Raw genomic sequence first — 20,522 nt, 5'->3', positions numbered from 1 at the left:
GCTGCAGCAGAGAGAGTTTTATTAAGAGAATGAAGCAAAGCTCTTCTTGATGAGGTGAAGATGCTGGGTGATTTTACTGGAGTCCTGGGTTGTTTTGCAGACAAATGACTTCAAGATTGGCACTACTCCTCTCAGCTTGGTAGTGAAACCAGTCACAATCCAGCACAAACACCAATCAGCCACAACTTTATGAGAACTGAAGGTGAAGAGAAAAACAGTGATTATCTTGTTACCATGTCACCTGATGGTAGACAGGTTATATTAAGTAGCAAATTAATATGCTTCCATGAAATTAAAGGGCTAGAAGCAAAAAAAAAAAAAACAAAAACGTTTTTGCTAAGAAGCTATAATAAATGGTCGAAAGAAGAGAAACCAGGGAATTAATTACAGGGTTACAGTCAACCATGTCTTATCCGAGCATCTAATAGGCAAACGCTGGCCCATGTTGTCAGGTCCAGTCCAAGTGTTGGTATAGCTAAGTGCTGAAAAAGGAAATGCAAGTTGTGATAGAAAGTTATTAGTCAGCCTAACTGAAGTCAATTTAATCTCATGCAGTCACATATTTCCTTCAGGGTCTGATACAGAGATAAACCCAAATTCTACAAGCAAATCATACAAAAATGCATGTCTAGATATGAAAGTTCCACCTTAATCTTGGCAAATATTGGTCTTTGTTAAAAACATGTGGCATTTACAACTTTTCAAGATTGCTTTAAATGAAGTTAAGGATCGCTGTTGTGTGAAGCTACCTATGTTTTTTTTTTTTTTTTTGCATGCCTGCTTTGCTTAACTACCGTGTGACAAATTACAACTTTATCAATCAGCTGCTACTAATTGTCAAAGTGTGTAGGATTTATTCTAAATGTCTTTACTTCAAAACAACAGTGATTAAGTGCACTGACCATTCATGGTCTTTCTGTCTTGTACCTTGTTGCAGACCTGCTTTAAAGGGTTCAGCAGAGCAGGAAAGTTGCACTGACAAAAGAGATCGTCCCATGAGCATCATGAGTGAGGCCTCTAACTACACCGGTGGCTCAGATTACAGCACCTTCCCTGGCAGCCCAGCTACCACTCTCACTACTGCCACCACCACCTCATCTATGAGGGTAAGTGCCTTTCAAACCATACTTTTCTGCTATGTTTACAACACTTTGCAGAGGGTAATTTAGTATTTCTAACATTATTCCTCTGTAAGTAAACCGACAGAGGTGATCTTGACCCCTGGATTTTCTTGGAGAGTCAATATGATCAATTACTGCAAGCAAGCCTTTTATTTAATAATTACATGATTTGAGTGAAATACCAGAAAATATCAGAACATAGGAGTGTTTTAAATAAGTCTCAAGTAATTTAAATTATAGGTCCTTGATAGCCAGTTGGGCAACCACTGATTATGATATTTTAAAATCCATTCCTTATTTTAATACACTGTTCTGTGTAGTAATGAATTAATCTAATTGTGTTTCATGTTTTTTTTATTCTTTTCAAGTATGCTACATGAATTTTTGTCTTATTTTATCAGATGCATTCTCATCTTTGTTTTGGGCCAATTTTGTGATGGAAGTTTTATATCGATTTGTACATATTGTATTTATATTTATTATGTTTTATATGGTAACCTGAGGGACTACAGATGAAAACTAGCCTTCATGGCCAATTCTAGTTTTGTAAGGTGCATTGTCCCCTTTATATCGAATTCTTTCATTCATTCATTCCTTCATTTAACATGGGCAAGGCTTTGATGGCTATAGAAGGGAGATGACAACAGGTGTGTCTCTTAAGTTTGTGTTTCCATCATTGTAATTGATCCTCTAACATTTTATTTAGCTGCTAAAATGGTAGAATTTACCATAGAATAGAAACAGAACATTGCAATGGATCCTCAGTACATGGTGACATGTTAAAAGAATTTGGGATTCACAGTTTTGTTTCATCTAGGCTTAGTCAAAGCACTTCTACTTCTAGCACCTGCGTGAGTAAGCTGTGGTACTGAAGAGATGTAGTCTGTGAATCCTTAGAAGTGACAAATGTGTATGTTTTTGTTAGTACTTTTTATAGCGCTGTAAAAGCTGCTGTTGGTGGTATCTTTACATCCAACACATCAAACACTTCATTTCCTTTGGATTCTTTTCATGGCTTCTATGTATTTAAGGATTGTAGTTACTTTGGAAAACTTAAATCCAACATGGATTTGTTGGTGTTAAAGGTATTTTTGTGTGATCATATATTATTATTTTTGTAGAAAAATCATGTCCAAATCAGACATTCCTCTAAGTGCTTAACTTGAAACTGAAAACTGTTTTGGTCTGTAGACATATGTGTGTATCAATTAATTAATTTTTTTTTTTTTTTTGCTTGGAAGCCTTCTAGGTCGTCCAAAAAAGTCCACAATTTTGGTAAGAGGTCCAACTCCATCAAGAGAAACCTTAATGCCCCGGTGGTCAAGAGAAACTGGCTTTATAAACAGGTACAAGTTTTTCAATGTAAAAATGTGTGTAGGGTTTAGGCTTTGAGCAGTTCAGTTAGAAATCATCAATCATTGAAAAGCTTGTTTTCATGAAGCTGAAAAGAAAGAATGAAGATGGTCAGTTCGGTTCAGCATATAAAGTGGAGGTACTGAAAATAGTGAATCTTGAAATCAGCGGAGTTAGACTGTACATTAGTTTGTTCTTTTGTAGCCTGTCCACCCCATCACTGTAAGATATTTTCTCTTAGCTCTACATGGCCATACTGTTTCAGCAACATACTCCCCTACGGACAGCCTTACAGAACACTGTTCAACTTGCCTCAATTGTATGTGCAGTCATTAGTTCTGCCTCAGCTTCAGGGCCTGCAACACTGCTCCTTAGTTTCCCTTTGAGATGGCAACCCCTTCAAAGCACCCCCAACCTCTCTTCAACCAACAGGTAACACCCCCCTCACTAACAAGATGTCATGGGTATTTACCCAAAGAAATCAGGATAACCAGCACTCCAAGAAATTCTTAAAATTCAATGCTGGCAGAAATTAAAGGAAGCATTTTGGCTACATGCCCTCGTCATCTTATTACAGAGGTTAGAAAACATCTAAGCCAATCAGAGGCCATAAGAAGAAACATCTGTGTAGACACTGCTAGTTCAGTCAGTGGCTCTCACTTAAGTGCTTAGAGTCAGAATGGAGACAGAGTGGAGAGATTATAACGTGTGTGTGTGTGTGTGTGTGTGTGTGCGCGCGCGCGCGTAAGAGAGTTATTTGTAAACTTTAACTGCCTGACTTTGTGTAACCTTTGACCCCTTCAGGATAGCACGGGCATGAAGCTTTGGAAAAAAAGGTGGTTTGTTCTGTCAGATATGTGCCTCTTCTACTACCGTGGTGAGAACACACACACACACACACACACACACACACACACAGACAAGCCCTAGACCGAGAGGTTTACCTTAAGGTTTTTTCCCATTTTGTCACATTACCACCACAAGCTCGGTTTAATGGGGTTTAAACACAGTCCAGCTGTGTGTTCTGGCCTCAGATGTTTGCTTGAAAATCTTACAGAACAGGCAGTACAATTAAGACCAAGAAACACTGCAGGCAGGTCAAGGAGACAGCTGTGGAGAAGTTTAAAGGGGACATATGCTTTTAAATTCTTCCTCGTCACCCTTAAATCATTCATTTGTGGTGTGTATAAAGTGGAACTGCAATGCTTTGGTCTGAACTCCTTGTTATTGCAGCTTCACAGGCCCCTCTTTTAGCCCTGTTCTGAAGTGTGTCAGAGAGCAACTCGTTTTGGTGCGGTCTTTTTAAAAGTTACGGAGGCACTTCACACCCCGCCCCCCTCCAGGTATAAGAGTGCTCCACCTTAACTTGTTCGGCCATTTTTGTAGTTTGATAACAGAGATACAATTGTCAAGTGGTGCAGAAACAAGACAAGACAGAAAAAACTATGTAAAACTGTTTATGTAATAGTATTCAAAACGCACAGCATTGTGTTCTCTTCAAGAAGCTAAAAGAAGCTCACAGCACTGACGTCACCAGAAAGCATGATGCTACTGCTATCAAAACAATGACCAGGACGTCATATCAGCACAATAAATTCATGTCTAAAATAAAATTTGTCATCATTTCAGCATTATCCGGGGACCGTTGTTTCCATAGACTGAAAGAACTGACCCCTTAATCAGATAAAGTCTTTCATCAAATCCTTCTTGATACTGGCGGAGATTGCTGAGGGCACTCATCCTGGAAGTGGGGAATAGGAATTTTCCCACTGATGTGGGTAGATTTCCATGTAAAATAAAATTTAACTTCGAAGAGGTTCTGATGCTGGGGGATGCTGTAATGAATTGTGTGGGTTAATACACTCCACAACCAAACCGTACTTATCGTCTTGAGCTTGGACTACAAAATCGCAGCTAGAAATAAAAATGGACGATATGCGAAATTGATCAGCTGGACGTCCATGATCTTGTTTAGCTGTTCTGCAGCAAATACTGTTACGTAAGAGTTCAAAAAACATGACATAGAGAAAACTGAACAGATTCAAAAATATGACCCAAACAGAATATAAAGATATCTACGCAGCAGCGAGAGAGAATAAAGTACACAAGAAAATGTATTAAAGGGCAAAAAAAAAGTGGATTTTGCATATGTCCCCTTTAAAGCAGGGTTATGTTGTAAAACAATATCCTGGGCTTTGAACGTCTCATGGAACACATCCCCTGTAGTGAAACATGGTGGTGGCGGCAACATACAATACTTCACACACAATAACAATACTTAATTCAGATTTTTATTTGTAAAGAAATGTTGAAATCCGTGTATCATTTCCATCCTCTTTTTACAAACTACTTTGTATTGACTGTCACATAAAATATAAAAAAAAAATATAAATAATGTGCAAAAGGTCAAGGGGTCTGAATACTTTTGCAGAGGCTTCATATGTTCCATCGGGCCTAGAAGACCTTCTGATGATGGTGGATGAAAAAATGGATGGATGATTTGTGTTAATAGTTTTTAACAAGTTCTAAACTTTGTCCCAGCTGCAGTCCATAAGTCAAAGGCAAGATTTAGGGCTACAACCTTAACAAGCTGATAACAAAATAGGACATTGTTAAAGTAGTGGGAAATTGTGTTTTTGCTAAGTAAATAAGGTCATTCAAAGGACTATTAAGGTTATAGAGGACATACACATGCTGTCGGGCCACTAATTTAGAACCTTGTCTTCATGAAAGCCTATTTGTTTATTCTTAATTTCGCCTCAACCCTTAGAAAAAGATTTTCAATCATTGCAAAGTGGCAAATTGGTTGCTCCAAAAGTGCAATCAGCAGCCACTTTGAGGACAAACAATTGGTGGAATTGGATGTTTATTGGTTTAGCCAGCTAAGGCACCCTCAGCTTGAACAGCATGCTAAACCTTCTCTTATTTTCATCTTTCTCCTATTTGTTCTATCACATGGTTCTGAGGGCCTTTCGTCAGTCAGCTTTAGAGATGCCAGCAGAATTTGGAGCTGCTGTGTTTAATTCCTTGCCTCTGGGCGAGGACGATAAGCATCCCTGCCTCAGTAAATATCATCTTGTTAAAGTCATGCAATGGATTTACATACACTCTAATAATTCTGTTATTAGCAGTGTGAGATGATTCACTGATGATTAGAGCTGTCATTTAAACAACTAAAGCCAGTTATCTAAGCTCTCAGCATGTGTGCTGCTGTAGCTCGATTCATACTTTACTGTCAGGTGCACAGTATAGGGGCCAACAGTAGAAGCCATTCAGTTGACTTGCGATGTTGGAGCTTCATGAGCATGCCGGCTCTCTTCCCTCTCCACTGTCTCCAGCGGTATATTCCATAGAGGTCCACTGCTCTGCTCGCCAAGATCTCAGTGAAGCTGGCGTCTATGAATGATTGACAAAAAATGCCAAGAGAGAACTGTCTGATGTTCAGACGTTCCTCTCTGCTGAAAAAGATCACCGAAGAGACCCCCTTCCTTACATATGCAATACCACACAGCAGTATTGTCTTGGGGTGTGGGACGACGGGCCTTGTGGGGATAGGGGGATCAATACAGTGCCCCCCCGCTGCTATATTTGACTCGGTCCTGCACATCAATTTTAATGCAATAGTGACACTTAACGGCATTGGAGTTGGGGTGTGGGAGACTGCTGTCAACAAGCAGTGGGGTTTCATACACCCCCGGTCATTCAAACAAAGGTTACTATAACAGCAATGTGGTCTACTTACTTTGTTAATTTGGAATTAATAAAGTTAATCATACAATTATGATACTGCCTGTTTATGGAAACAAAATGACTGCTCTTCATTAACAAGACAGAGATTGATTGTCTCCACTTAAACAGCATTAATTTAATGATTCTTGCAAAGATGAGAATAGTTTGCAGAACAAGACATGTGTCCAGAAAGTATTCCACATCTGCTATGCCAAATAGAGAAAAGCACAGCCTTTTAAACAATGTTGTCAGGCCCAAACGTATAGTAAGGGACTGCTGGGAACATCAGGCGGAGTCCTCTGTCAGCGAGACCACCTCTGGGAGAGCTAGTTCCGGATCCCAGGAGAGGTTACGGACATGGAGTCTGAATGGAAAAAATCGATGCAGATAACAGTTTAAGGTTAAGAATTTCCCATAACTGAAAGATATGGACTGGGAATTAAAGTTCCTAAATGTTTTTTTTCTGCACTGTAGTTCTTCATAAAATAAGATGGTGAGATGGCTCTCTTTTTGTGGATCTGCTTCAGTTAACACTGCTACACTTTTCTTTACAGAACCAGATTTCGGTTCAGAACATTAGATTTAGTTGGTGTTTGACCATAATATCATTAAAAGGATTTTCCTGCTAAGGATTTTACATTGAGCAATGCTATATTATGTGTGTTATCTTTCCAGTTTTAACTCTATGCTGCTGACATGGAAATATAGTGAGATAAGATATTATGCTGTGTTTAATTTAATGTTTAATTTAGGTATTGTGTTTCTGTTCTGTCCAGTTAAGACCTGAATACCACAAACTGCCAGGTGACCGAGCCCAGACACATTCTGGGTGTTGGGAAGGGTGATTACTTTGTAGTCTGGACCAATGCTGTATCAGCAACGGGTCCATTGCAATATTTGAAGTATTTTCTGTTGGTGGGGCTTAAGGATAAATCTGATGCCCTGATGGGGGTGGAGGCCAGGCTGGTAGATTTTTGTGGGAAAAATAATCACTCAATCGAACCCAGGTAGTACTTAATGAACCTGAATCTTTACAACTCCTCAAGTTCTCAATAATAATTACATGTCTACATACGCAAATATTACACAGAAATAATGAAAAGAATCATTGAGAAAACCAAATCAACTTTTAAGAACTCATACATGATAGACAACTTCAGAGAAATTAAGTTAAAGAGACTGACTTAATTTTGAAATGTCTTGCCATCTTATGTCTCAGACTTTTCTTGATCATTTCTGCAGATGAGAAAGAGGACAGCATTTTGGGAAGTATCCTGCTGCCCAGTTTTTACATTTCCATGCTGTCCGTGGACGACCACATCAGCAAGAAATATGCCTTCAAGGTAAACCCTTCTAAATATTGTGTGGTCTCCTCTTAATGCACATTAAACAGGTATTTACACCACTTTTTTTTAACATTTTGTCACATTCCCACCACACTATTTTATCTGGATTTTACATGACAGACCAACATAAAGTAGGGAAGAATTGTAGAAAAAATTATACATGGTCTTGTTTTAATGTTTTAATGAGGAAATCAGAAATCAGGTTATCTGTGGTTTATTTAGGTGTTTGGGAGAAAGTTGTGGAGAAGTTTAAAGCAGCTGCTGATTAGCCACGAGCCATGCAGGAGACACAAACATGAAAGATAGTGCTCTGCTCAGAAGAGACCAAAATGGATCATTACTGCATACATAAAAATTCTGGAACTGCAGCTGAAGGTGACTCTCTGCAAGCATCTATTTGGGGGGGCTGAACAGAAGTGTGCATAACACTTTTAAATTCTGTTTGTAAAAACAAAAATGAAAATCGTGAATGACAGGGGTTTTGACAATGAAACTGAAACACCTGTCATTTTAGTGTGGGAGGTTTCATGGCTAAATTGGACCAGCCTGGTAGCCAGTCTTCATTGATTGCACATTGCACCAGTAAGAGCAGAGTGTGAAGGTTCAGTTAGCAGGGTAAGAGCACAGTTTTGCTCAAAATATTGAAATGCACACAACATTATGGGTGACATACCAGAGTTCAAAAGAGGACAAATTGTTGGTGCACGTCTTGCTGGCGCATCTGTGACCAAGACAGCAAGTCTTTGTGATGTATCAAGAGCCACGGTATTCAGGGTAATGTCAGCATACCACCAAGAAGGACGAACCACATCCAACAGGATTAACTGTGGACGCAAGAGGAAGCTGTCTGAAAGGGATGTTCTGGTGCTAACCCGGATTGTATCCAAAAAACATAAAACCACGGCTGCCCAAATCACGGCAGAATTAAATGTGCACCTCAACTCTCCTGTTTCCACCAAAACTGTCCGTCGGGAGCTCCACAGGGTCAATATACACGGCCGGGCTGCTATAGCCAAACCTTTGGTCATTAATGCCAATGCCAAACGTCGGTTTTAATGGTGCAAGGACCGCAAATCTTGGGCTGTGGACAATGTGAAACATGTATTGTTCTCTGATGAGTCCACCTTTACTGTTTTCCCCACATCCGGGAGAGTTACGGTGTGGAGAAGCCCCAAAGAAGCGTACCACCCAGACTGTTGCATGCCCAGAGTGAAGCATGGGGGTGGATTAGTGATGGTTTGGGCTGCCATATCATGGCATTCCCTTTGTCCAATACTTGTGCTAGATGGGCGCGTCACTGCCAAGGACTACCGAACCATTCTTGATGACCATGTGCATCCAATGGTTCAAACATTGTATCCTGAAGGCGGTGCCGTGTATCAGGATGACAATGCACCAATACACACAGCAAGACTGGTGAAAGATTGGTTTGATGAACATGAAAGTGAAGTTGAACATCTCCCATGGCCTGCACAGTCACCAGATCTAAATATTATTGAGCCATTTTGGGGTGTTTTGGAGGAGCGAGTCAGGAAACGTTTTCCTCCACCAGTATCACGTAGTGACCTGGCCACTATCCTGCAAGAAGAATGGCTTAAAATCCCTCTGACCACTGTGCAGGACTTGTATATGTCATTCCCAAGACGAATTGACGCTATATTGGCCGCAAAAGGAGGCCCTACACCATGCTAATAAATTATTGTGGTCTAATACCAGGTGTTTCAGTTTCATTGTCCAACCCCTGTGTATATCCAGGTCCTTCTCAAAAAATTAGCATATTGTGATAAAGTTCATTATTTTCTATAATGTAATGATGAAAATTTAATATTAATATATTTTAGATTCATTGCACACTAACTGAAATATTTCAGGTCTTTTATTGTCTTAATACGGATGATTTTGGCATACAGCTCATGAAAACCCAAAATTCCTATCTCACAAAATTAGCATATCATTAAAAAGGTCTCTAAACGAGCTATGAACCTAATCATCTGAATCAACAAGTTAACTCTAAACACCTGCAAAAGATTCCTGAGGCCTTTAAAACTCCCAGCCTGGTTCATCACTCAAAACCCCAATCATGGGTAAGACTGCCGACCTGACTGCTGTCCAGAAGGCCACTATTGACACCCTCAAGCAAGAGGGTAAGACACAGAAAGAAATTTCTGAATGAATAGGCTGTTCCCAGAGTGCTGTATCAAGGCACCTCAGTGGGACGTCTGTGGGAAGGAAAAAGTGTGGCAGAAAACGCTGCACAACGAGAAGAGGTGACCGGACACTGAGGAAGATTGTGGAGAAGGGCCGATTCCAGACCTTGGGGGACCTGCGGAAGCAGTGGACTGAGTCTGGAGTAGAAACATCCATAGCCACCGTGCACAGGCGTGTGCAGGAAATGGGCTACAGGTGCCGCATTCCCCAGGTCAAGCCACTTTTGAACCAGAAACAGCGGCAGAAGCGCCTGACCTGGGCTACAGAGAAGCAGCACTGGACTGTTGCTCAGTGGTCCAAAGTACTTTTTTCGGATGAAAGCAAATTCTGCATGTCATTCGGAAATCAAGGTGCCAGAGTCTGGAGGTAGACTGGGGAGAAGGAAATGCCAAAATGCCAGAAGTCCAGTGTCAAGTACCCACAGTCAGTGATGGTCTGGGGTGCCGTGTCAGCTGCTGGTGTTGGTCCACTGTGTTTTATCAAGGGCAGGGTCAATGCAGCTAGCTATCAGGAGATTTTGGAGCACTTCATGCTTCCATCTGCTGAAAAGCTTTATGGAGATGAAGATTTCATTTTTCAGCACGACCTGGCACCTGCTCACAGTGCCAAAACCACTGGTAAATGGTTTACTGACCATGGTATCACTGTGCTCAATTGGCCTGCCAACTCTCCTGACCTGAACCCCATAGAGAATCTGTGGAATATTGTGAAGAGAACGTTGAGAGACTCAAGACCCAACACTCTGGATGAGCTAAAGGCCGCTATCGAAGCATCCTGGGCCTCCATAAGACCTCAGCAGTGCCACAGGCTGATTGCCTCCATGCCACGCCGCATGGAAGCAATCATTTCTGCAAAAGGATTCCCGACCAAGTATTGAGTGCATAACTGTACATGATTATTTGAAGGTTGACGTTTTTTGTATTAAAAACACTTTTCTTTTATTGGTCGGATGAAATATGCTAATTTTGTGAGATAGGAATTTTGGGTTTTCATGAGCTGTATGCCAAAATCATCCGTATTAAGACAATAAAAGACCTGAAATATATCAGTTAGTGTGCAATGAATCTAAAATATATTTATATTAAATTTTCATCATTACATTATAGAAAATAATGAACTTTATCACAATATGCTAATTTTTTGAGAAGGACCTGTATATATATATATATATATCTATACACACACTGCTCAAAAAAATAAAGGGAACACTTAAACAACACAATATCACTCAAATTAAATCAAACTTTTGTGAAATCAAACTGTCCACTTAGGAAACAACACTGATTGACAATCAATTTCACATGTTGTTCAAATGGAATAGACAACAGGGGCAAATTTTTGGCAAATCTTTGGCAAGAAACACTCAATAAAGGAGTGGTTCTGCAGGTGGGGACCACAGACCACTTCTCAGTACCGATGCTTTCTGGCTGATGTTTTGGTCACTTTTGAATGTTGGTGGTGCTTTCACACCCGTGGTAGCATGAGACGGACTCTACAACCCACACAAGTGGCTCAGGTAGTGCAGCTCATCCAGGATGGCACATCAATGCGAGCTGTGGCAAGAAGGTTTGCTGTGTCTGTCAGCGTAGTGTCCAGAGCCTGGAGGCTCTACCAGGAGACAGGCCAGTACACCAGGAGACGTGGAGAAGGCCGTAGGAGGGCAACAACCCAGCAGCAGGACCACTACCTCCGCCTTTGTGCAAAGAGGAACAGGAGGAGCACTGCCAGAGCCCTGCAAAATGACCTCCAGCAGGCCACAAATGTGCATGTGTCTACACAAACGGTTAGAAACCGACTCCATGAGGATGGTATTAGGGCCCGATGTCCACAAATGGGGGTTGAATTCACAGCCCAACACCGTGCAGGACGCCTGGCATTTGCCAGAGAACATCAGGATTGGCAAATTCGCCACTGGCGCCCTGTGTTCTTCACAGATGAAAGCAGGTTCACACTGAGCACATGTGACAGACGTGACAGAGTCTGGAGACACCGTGGAGAGCGATCTGCTGCCTGCAACATCCTTCAGCATTACCGGTTTGGCAGTGGGTCAGTAATGGTGTGGGGTGGCATTTCTTTGGAGGGCTGCATGGCCAGAGGTAACCTGACTGCCATTAGGTACCAAGATGAGATCCTCAGACCCCTTGTGAGACCATATGCTGGTGCGGTTGGCCCTGGGTTCTTCCTAATGCAGGACAATGCTAGACCTCATGTGGCTGGAGTGTGTCAGCAGTTCCAGCAAGATGAAGACATTGAAGCTATGGACTGGCCCGCCCGTTCCCCAGACCTGAATCTGATTGAGCACATCTGGGACATCATGTCTTGCTCCATCCACCCAACGTCATGTTGCACCACAGACTGTCCAGGAGTTGGCGGATGCTTTAGTCCAGGTCTGGGAGGAGATCCCTCAGGAGACCCTCCACCGTCTCATCTGGAGCATGCCCAGGCGTTGTAGGGAGGTCATACAGGCACGTGGAGGCCACACACAATACTGAGCCTCATTTTGACTTGTTTTAAGGACATTACATCAAAGTTGGATCAGCCTCTAGTGTGTTTTTCCACTTTCATTTTGTGTGTGACTCCAAATCCAGGCCTCCATTGGTTAATAAATTTGATTTCCATTGATGATTTTTGTGTGATTTTGTTGTCAGCACATTCAACTTTGTACAGAACAAAGTATTTAATGAGAATATTTCATTCATTCAGATCTAGGATGTGTTATTTGAGTGTTCCCTTTATTTTTTTTTGAGCAGTGTATAAGATAGATAGATAGATAGATAGATAGATAGATAGATAGATAGATAGATAGATAGATAGATAGATAGATAGATAGATAGATAGATAGATAGATAGATAGATAGATAGATAGATAGATGTGTGTATATGTATATATATTTTATTTTCCTCTTGTCTCTTTTGTCTTTCTTTTCCTTATTTGTTTTATTTTCCACTTTGTTTGATATTCTAAATCATGAAAACCTTTAATGCTTTTAGAATTCTGGAAGTGAATTATGTATAGTGTCTTGAGAATCATTTTTAGTTTTATTGTACAGACGGAAGATGTTTTGAATGCCCGAACATGAAAATATTAGATGCTAAAAACACACACATGCTCCTTATACTCATCTGAACAGCTCGTGAGATGAAAAAAGCACAGAAACGCTTTTCAGTTAATATTGCCTTAAGGTTTCTGCTTATAACATGCAACTTTTGCTTTCTCCACCACTCTCAGGCCACTCACTCCAATATGCGAACGTATTACTTCTGCACAGACACAGCAAAGGAAATGGAATCCTGGATGAAAGTCATGACAGATGCTGCACTTGTCCACACCGAACCAGTCAAAAGGTTGGTACTCAACATACAAACTTGCTTTATGCTTGGAAAATGATCACGAAAGTCATCAAGCAAAGACAGTGACATAATAAGTGATGTAGACTCATAGATAAAAGACCACAGTGTCACAGTGCTATGATGGTGGAACCAGTAAAGCCTGCTGGGTATCACTCTAAAGAGTTTGCCCCACAAGTTGACCAACTGCACAATAGCCATCACATCCTCTTTTCTTTATATCTAAAAACATCTTTGAAATTTTTGCTATCATATATTTTTTAAAGCTCAAATAATTATATGAATTAATACTAATTAATAATGAAATCTCCTAAAACTGACTGCCTACCCAAACTGTCGTGACACAGCATCACACCTGCATCTCTGTAAATTAGAATGTCATCTGGGGTTTCCCTGGGTTTGAGTAGCCAGGGAGTACTGTGCCTGGGGCTGTGGCCCCCACCGGGGTGGGGCTTTGGTGGCCCTCGGGGATGAAATTTTGTGGCTGCATGCAATGCTTTTGGGTGTTCTGTGCCGGCTGATATAGGTTACTGGCCTGGTGGCTGTCCTGCCCCTGAGTAGGTCTGAGGTGGGTTCGGGGTTCCCAGGGCATGTCGCTCCCAGGTTGGGGTCCTGGGTCGGCCTGGGGTGGCAGGTGTCCTGGCAAGTATGTCGCCGGGGTTTTGGGCCAGTGCATGTCTGTGGGAGAAGGTGGGGCTAAGTCAACCTGGGTGTCTTATGTCTTATGCATTCTGGGAGTTGTTCGAATGCTGGGGTGGGTGTAGCTTTCACTTTAGTGGAGGGGCTGGCCGGCCTGCTCGGTGCTTTCGAGCTATGCTTCCTCCTGGAGCTATGCTTCCTCCCGCAGCTCTGGTCCCAGGCTTGGTGACAGGCTGCGGTCACAGTCGGGTGGGTGGGTTGTTGTAGTCCGTCTTGTACCTTGGGCTGGGGCGGCTGGCGGTTTATGCTGAGCCTGGGGTGGTTGGTCAGCCCAGAGTTGGGTGTCTAGGGCTGGTGCGGTGGGGGTTGTGTCCTATTTTCAGATGTGTGGTTGCCGGCATTATAGGATCGGCTGAGCAGTGACAGTGGAGCTGAGCTGGTTAGTGTTTCTCCCTGGGCTGTCGTTGCAGTGGGGGTGATGTGGTGAGTTTGTGTGGTTGCGGGGGCATGGTGGGGGCTGTCTGCCCCGGATGCATGCCACTGGCCGGGGACTGCTTACCAGGTGAGTTGGTCCCGTCTTGCGGTAGTCCCGGCAGTGATCCTTCTGGTGAGCAGCTGTGGCTCAGATCTCTTCCATGACCCGGATCCTAGGGGCAGGTCTATGGCTCCTCACACCCGCTATTGAATAATTTTGTGGAGAAACCTTATATACACAAGTGCGCTCACGCATACACCCAAAGGTGTTTGGATTCAAGTTTTAACAGATATACTCCGTATTGAGCTGTGGTTGCCACTAATTACATCCTGCATTCATTAGTACCGTGTGCTTTTCGTTAACATTGTTTTTGTTAAATATGCATTTCTGCGGTTGTGGAAGCAGTCTTTTGGGTGTTATGTTGTATTGTCTTTATCCTTCTTTTTCTTTATCCTTTTCTCATTCTCTCCCTTTTACCTTTTTGCCACACCTCTCTCTCTTTCTTGCTTCTTTTTTCCCTTTTGTTTCTGTGTCCATGTCCAGTGCATTTAAAATAATCCCAAAGCAGTTTTTAAATAAAGTTTTTTATATATATCAAGTGGAGCATTATAGCATTAGATGTAATGCTCCACTTGTGAAGTAAATCTGTTGAGCTTCAGGCGTGGCGCTGGTGGTGTAGGGGTTAAATGTGCGACCATGTGCAGAGGCTATAGTCCTCGATGCAGGTGTCCCGGGTTCAAGTCCCGGACCCAGAGACCTTTGCCGAATGTCTCCCCCTCTCTTTGCCCCTCTTTCCTGTCTACCTACTATCAAAAAATGGGGGGGGGGAAAGGCCTATAGTGCCGCAAAAAAAAAGAAGAATTCTGTTGGGCTTCGGACAACAATTCTGAGTGCTACTCTGCTGGACAGGACACGTTTAAAAAGAAAAAAAAAAAGTTATTTTATCTTTGCTACAGTTTCCCCTGTTTAGTTTGGAATCTAACTCTCTGCTCTTTGAACACAGACTGGAGAAGATGAACGTGGACCAGCAGACACCTCAGCAGTGGAATAACCTGTTGAACCACGCAGTCTTTACGCAGCCTGAGATCCAGAACAATGAACGGAACAGAGAATCTGTGCGGCAACATTCACTTTCACGGGCTGATGACAAACGTTTGAAAGACATTGAAAAACCAAACAGCCAGAAGGACCGTGAGTATTACACCCTACAGAGAGATGGAGAAAAGTACTCTCTGAAGAAAGATGGAGTTACCTACAAGCTTCAGAAAGATGGAGACAGGTATCTTCTCCACAAAGACGGGGAGCAATACCTGCTTCGACAGGATGGGGAGAAATACTCGCTACAGAAGGATATGGAGAATTACGCTGTTCAGAAAGTGAATAATAAATACACAGTGACATCAACAGAGGAGAAATATGCTCCTTCCAAAAATGGAGAGAAGTTCCTACTCATGACAGACAGAGATAATTATGCTCTGCAGAAAGTTGGAGATCGACATATTCTCCAGAAAGATGAACAAATCTCTGTTCCTCAGAAGGAAGTAAAACGACAATTATCATTAAAGGAAACAGAAAGGTACAGCAGCATGAAGGACACAGGAAACAAATATGGTACCATACAAATTGTGGATAAATATGGCAATCTGAAGGAAGTAAGGAAATACAGCACACTACGCGAGGGGAATAAATACGCTGCTGTTACAGATGCAGAGAAATACGCTACAATTCGTCCTGGGGAAAAGTATCGCTTTCAAAGAGATCCAAGTTCAGAAAGGTCTCTAAATAAAAACAGCAGCATCAAGCTGCAGCCCGCTCAGGCAGCTGCCATTGCAGCTGTAGTGTCTGCATCACGCCACAACCGGGCAAGCCTCAACGCCCAAAAACCTCTGCAAGTCAACAGCCCTGGCTCCAGACCCGGGGAACTGCCTGGGGACTGCAGCCAGATAAAAGTCGATGAGACTGTGGCCAGGCTTCCTTTGCAGTCTCCAGCTCCAATCCATGAGCCAGATAGTGGCCTGCATGGCACCAAATCCATACAGCTGGAGCCGAGGGTCCGAACTCACCGGACAAGAGAACTGGATGATGACACATGCAAGTAAGGCTTTTTAGGGTTAAATAGAATTTTTCTGCAGTTTGGCCATATTTAAATGAGGTATTATACATGCATTTAGGGCATGGATGTCCAGTTCCAGTTTACAAGGGCCGTTGTCCTGCCAGTTGTTGATGTCTCTGCTCCAACACAGCTGGTTCAAATGGTCCATCTACCTTCTCAGCATGTCATAAAGTTCTGCAGAAGCCTGCTAGTGAACCATCATTTGATTCAGGTGTGTTGAGCCAGGGAAGGAACTAAAATCTGCAGGATACTTGCCCCTGAGGACTGACTTTGGGCACCACTGATTTAGGGGGAAGCCAACCCATATTTATGCAAATTACCGCCCAAGCAAATAGCTTTGCATTCTTAAAGATTTTAGCTGTTTGCGAAATTGGAGTAAAAAAATACCATCTGCTGAAAGCTTGTGGTAATTAGTTTTTTTTCTTCCCTTTATTGCTAAAGAAAAAGGGAATACTTGACTTTTCTTGTGCTGCTGACTTACCAAAAAAGCTAATGGGGTGTGCAAGACATTTTTGCAAATAGTTCATTCAGTTTAATTAAATTCTATTCAGTTTATTTATATACCGCCAATTGACAAGACATTTATATAGCTCCGATTGACAATGGTTGGAAAAAGGATTATTAGAAGCAATTTTCCGTCTGAGTCAGAGTGCCCAGATTGATACATTGCATGTTTGCACTAATTAATTGACTTTAAATAATTAAGACTTAGACTTAGAAAACTAATTTTAGGACTGTTTAACCTAACTAAACTAAACTAACTGTATTTTATTTGAAGAGAAATGGTGCTATACACAACTACTCCCAGGAGGGGGCACATTGGAATGTGTCCACAGTCAGTTACTTCTTCAAAAAGATGCTTTGACTGGGACATCCGTAGTGCCATCACAAGGATTTGGTTGAAAACAGAATATTGATGAATGTTGGTTTTTAATTAAAGTTCTAACTTCTTGTGCAGATTGTATTATAGATAGCAAATGGACAATAATAAATGAACATTTTTAGAATAGCTAGGCAAGTGTTTTTTAGATAACCATACATTCAAACATCCTAAGCAAAGTCAAGAATGGAGCGGGAGATCGACAGACGGATCGGTGTGGCTGCCACAGTAATGGGGGCGCTGTGCCGGTCCATTGTGGTGAAGATAGAGCTGAGCTGAAAAGCGAAGCTCTCGATTTACTGGTCGGTCTACGTTCCTACCCTCACCTATGGCCATGAACTTTGGGTCATGACCGAAAGAACGAGATCCCGGATGCAAGAGGCTGAAATGAGCTTCCTCCGTAGGGTGGCCGGGCACTCCCTTAGAGATAGGGTGAGGAGCTCGGCCATCTCGAAGGGGCTCGGAGTAGAGCCGCTGCTCCTCCACATCGAGAGGAGCCAGTTGAGGTGGCTCGGGCATCTATACCGGATGCCTCCTGGACGCCTTCCTCAGGAGGTGTTCCAGGCACGTCCCACCGGGGGGAGACCCAGGAGACGGCCCAGGACACGCTGGAGGGACTATGTCTCTCGACTGGCCTGGGAACGCCTTGGGCTCCCCCTGGAGGAGCTGGAGGAGGTGTCTGGGGAGAGGGACGTCTGGGTGTCTCTGCTGAGCCTGCTGCCCTCGCGACCCGGTCCTGGATAAGCGGAAGATGACGAGTACGAGTACATACATTCAAACATTGAACAATCTCACCTTGCAAATTTAGCGAAAAGACTCTCAAAATACATATTTAATACAAATGATTATTCTTCCTGCATCACTGCGATTCTGCAATTCCTGGCAAAATACTCCTAAAAATCTGTCAATAGCATTTATCTTTGTATTCTGTACTGTCACATACAATGAGTAATCACATGTAGAGGACCGTTATCCAAAAGACCAAAAAAAAAAAAACTAGATATGATGCAAGAAGCATAATTCTTTTGGGTTTGATGAATGTAAGGAATATCTTCTGATGCTTGTTGTTTTACCCCACTATCCAGATGCCTTTGGTTCTATACAAATGAAGTTAGAAAGTAAGAAAATAAATTTGTGCTCAACGTGGTCAAAGGTCGCTGTGAAAACAAACAAAACGGGACATAAATAGAAACTTTTACTGCATTATTTCTTTGAACTTGGGTTATGACCTTTATAAGGAGGACATCATTAAATAGTTCAATAGGTTGTTCGGTTGTCTTAGCACATTTTAGAAACCTTAGCAATTACAACAAGAGTATGAGAAAGCAGTTTAAATTACATGCCTCAGTCCAGTTGGATGTTGGTCCAGAATAGACATTCAGTTAAAAGATTTAGAAGAATATATTGAGCGAGTCTATGATGTATTAATTTATTTTTGCTATGTTGCAGTGCAGAGCAGAAAGTATTCAGGAGTGCATCAAAGTGACATCTTCATAAATGTCAGGACCCAGTGTTTCCAAAGCATCAAAGTGCCCCTTTTTATCAACATCTTATCTTCTTCCTGGTGTCATGTCTGCTCAGGGTCAGCTATGTACTCATGGGCCCATTTTTAGCACTTTTGCCAATTGCCGTGTTGGCAGCCATACCGGTGTAACATACTCAGCAAACGCCCTAAGGTCACAATCGGTATGAACATTTTCAGAAACTCAAATAAGACAGACCAGAATTGGCTTTCTATTTGCACAAGTGAGCCTTGGCTCTCCAAAGGTTCTTTAGACTCTTGTTAGGTCCTGAACCATGCAGATCACGAATGCAGAAATTATGTACGTGGTTAGAATTTACTGTTTGTACCACAATGAAATCTCTAAATGAATTACATTTACACATTTTTTCTGCTTCTAATACATCGACTTCAAGGGTTAGGGGTCATTATAGTAATTAAAGTGTTATGAGTGTTCTTTGTATGCATTAGGTATTAAGTTACATCAGTTCAAGCCTGCCTATTGTATTGTCTTCAAGGGAAGCTAAATACTGCTAATGTAAGCAGCTTGATGATCAGTCATGTATGATGTACCAGGTTTCCATATGCAGATAATGAGCTTGGTTTATATTCTGTAAACTGTGATTAAGACCTTTGATTCACTGTCTGCTGCATCACAGGGAGTTTGTGACTGCTGGTGTTTTTGGATGTTGAAACTGTTGCTTGTTGATCTCATGAAGCGCATATAGCAGGGAGAAGGGCTATTCAATGCCTTGACTTTTTTCTCAATAAAAAAAATCTAGTTGAGCTTTTGATGTGCAATTTACAGCAGACCAACCCAAATATTACACAAAGACATGAAAACCAATGAGTCAGCTTATAAAGTAAGTTATGTGTAATCAAGTGGAGTAAGTATTGAACACATTGAAATGTATGGAACATTTAGTAGAAAAGCATTTGTTTACAACTTTCTGGATGAACAAACTAAGCTCATGTTTTACTCAAGTGGGATTCTGATCTATTCTACTACCTAAACTAGCTTGAAGATGCTGGGCGACTTTTTTATGCTCTCTGATCTTCACTTCTTACTACAGACAGGTGGTTGGGTGGGTCATTCTAGAAGCTTAGTTTCCTCGTAAACCAGGTGAGTTTCCTTGTCTGTGTGGTTGGAATCATTGTCTGGCTGAAAAATGCAACCTCTTTTCATCTTCAAATTCTTATCAAGAATGTCCGGGTACATTTCTTCATTCATCCTTATGGTTGAATGCAGTGTTTAGGTACCATGTGTTAAAAAATATCACGATGTGTCCTCCAACTTCACTGTTGGTGTGCTGGTTTTGAGGTTATGTTCTGTGTCATTCCACTCAATACAATCAGATCCAAAGAGTTCAATTCTGGTCTCATCTAAGCAGACTGTTTTCTCCTAGTTTTTCACTGGCTTGTGTAGTTGTTCTGTGTTGCACACTTCAAACAAGCTTCAACATGCTTTTTCTTCACAAGTGGAGTCTTGCGTGATGAGTGTGCATACAGACTATTACTTAGTGTTTTTAATGGAAAACTGTACCTGCTAAATCTGGCTATGGCTGAAACCCTCTGTTAGCCCTCCTTGACAAACGGGTCTGTTTTTCTGGGCACACAGGGCGGGCAGGTAATGGGCCTGATTGAGTGTGCCATCCCAGGCCCTGGCAAACATGCCAGCGGGCCTGGCGGGGAGTCGCTGGTTCCGGCTGGTTATTGGTGAAATAATGTTGTTTCCACATCCAGATGATGGCCTTACCACTGCTCAATGAAACCTTCAGAAATTTGCAACATTAAGGTTGTAGCAGTCTT

At 42.0% G+C, this 20,522-nt stretch overlaps 1 protein-coding gene across 12 annotated transcripts in view; it reads left to right on the top strand.

Moving 5' to 3' along the window:
* The window catches only part of LOC124882911 (pleckstrin homology domain-containing family A member 5-like), a 171,395-nt gene that overhangs the window by 89,584 nt on the left and 61,289 nt on the right, over positions 1–20,522 (top strand). For all 12 annotated transcript variants that reach the window (XM_047389575.1, XM_047389580.1, XM_047389577.1 and 9 more), the window contains 6 exons: positions 938–1,106; positions 2,363–2,467; positions 3,279–3,351; positions 7,446–7,546; positions 12,987–13,102; positions 15,223–16,314. In XM_047389575.1, the coding sequence (XP_047245531.1) occupies positions 938–1,106; positions 2,363–2,467; positions 3,279–3,351; positions 7,446–7,546; positions 12,987–13,102; positions 15,223–16,314 (1,656 nt within the window). The remainder of the gene's footprint in view (positions 1–937; positions 1,107–2,362; positions 2,468–3,278; positions 3,352–7,445; positions 7,547–12,986; positions 13,103–15,222; positions 16,315–20,522) is intronic.

This window comes from Girardinichthys multiradiatus, chromosome 17 (genome assembly GCF_021462225.1).
Source record: "Girardinichthys multiradiatus isolate DD_20200921_A chromosome 17, DD_fGirMul_XY1, whole genome shotgun sequence".
Lineage (NCBI taxonomy): Eukaryota > Metazoa > Chordata > Actinopteri > Cyprinodontiformes > Goodeidae > Girardinichthys > Girardinichthys multiradiatus.
This window is presented reverse-complemented; position numbering and strand designations above follow the sequence as displayed.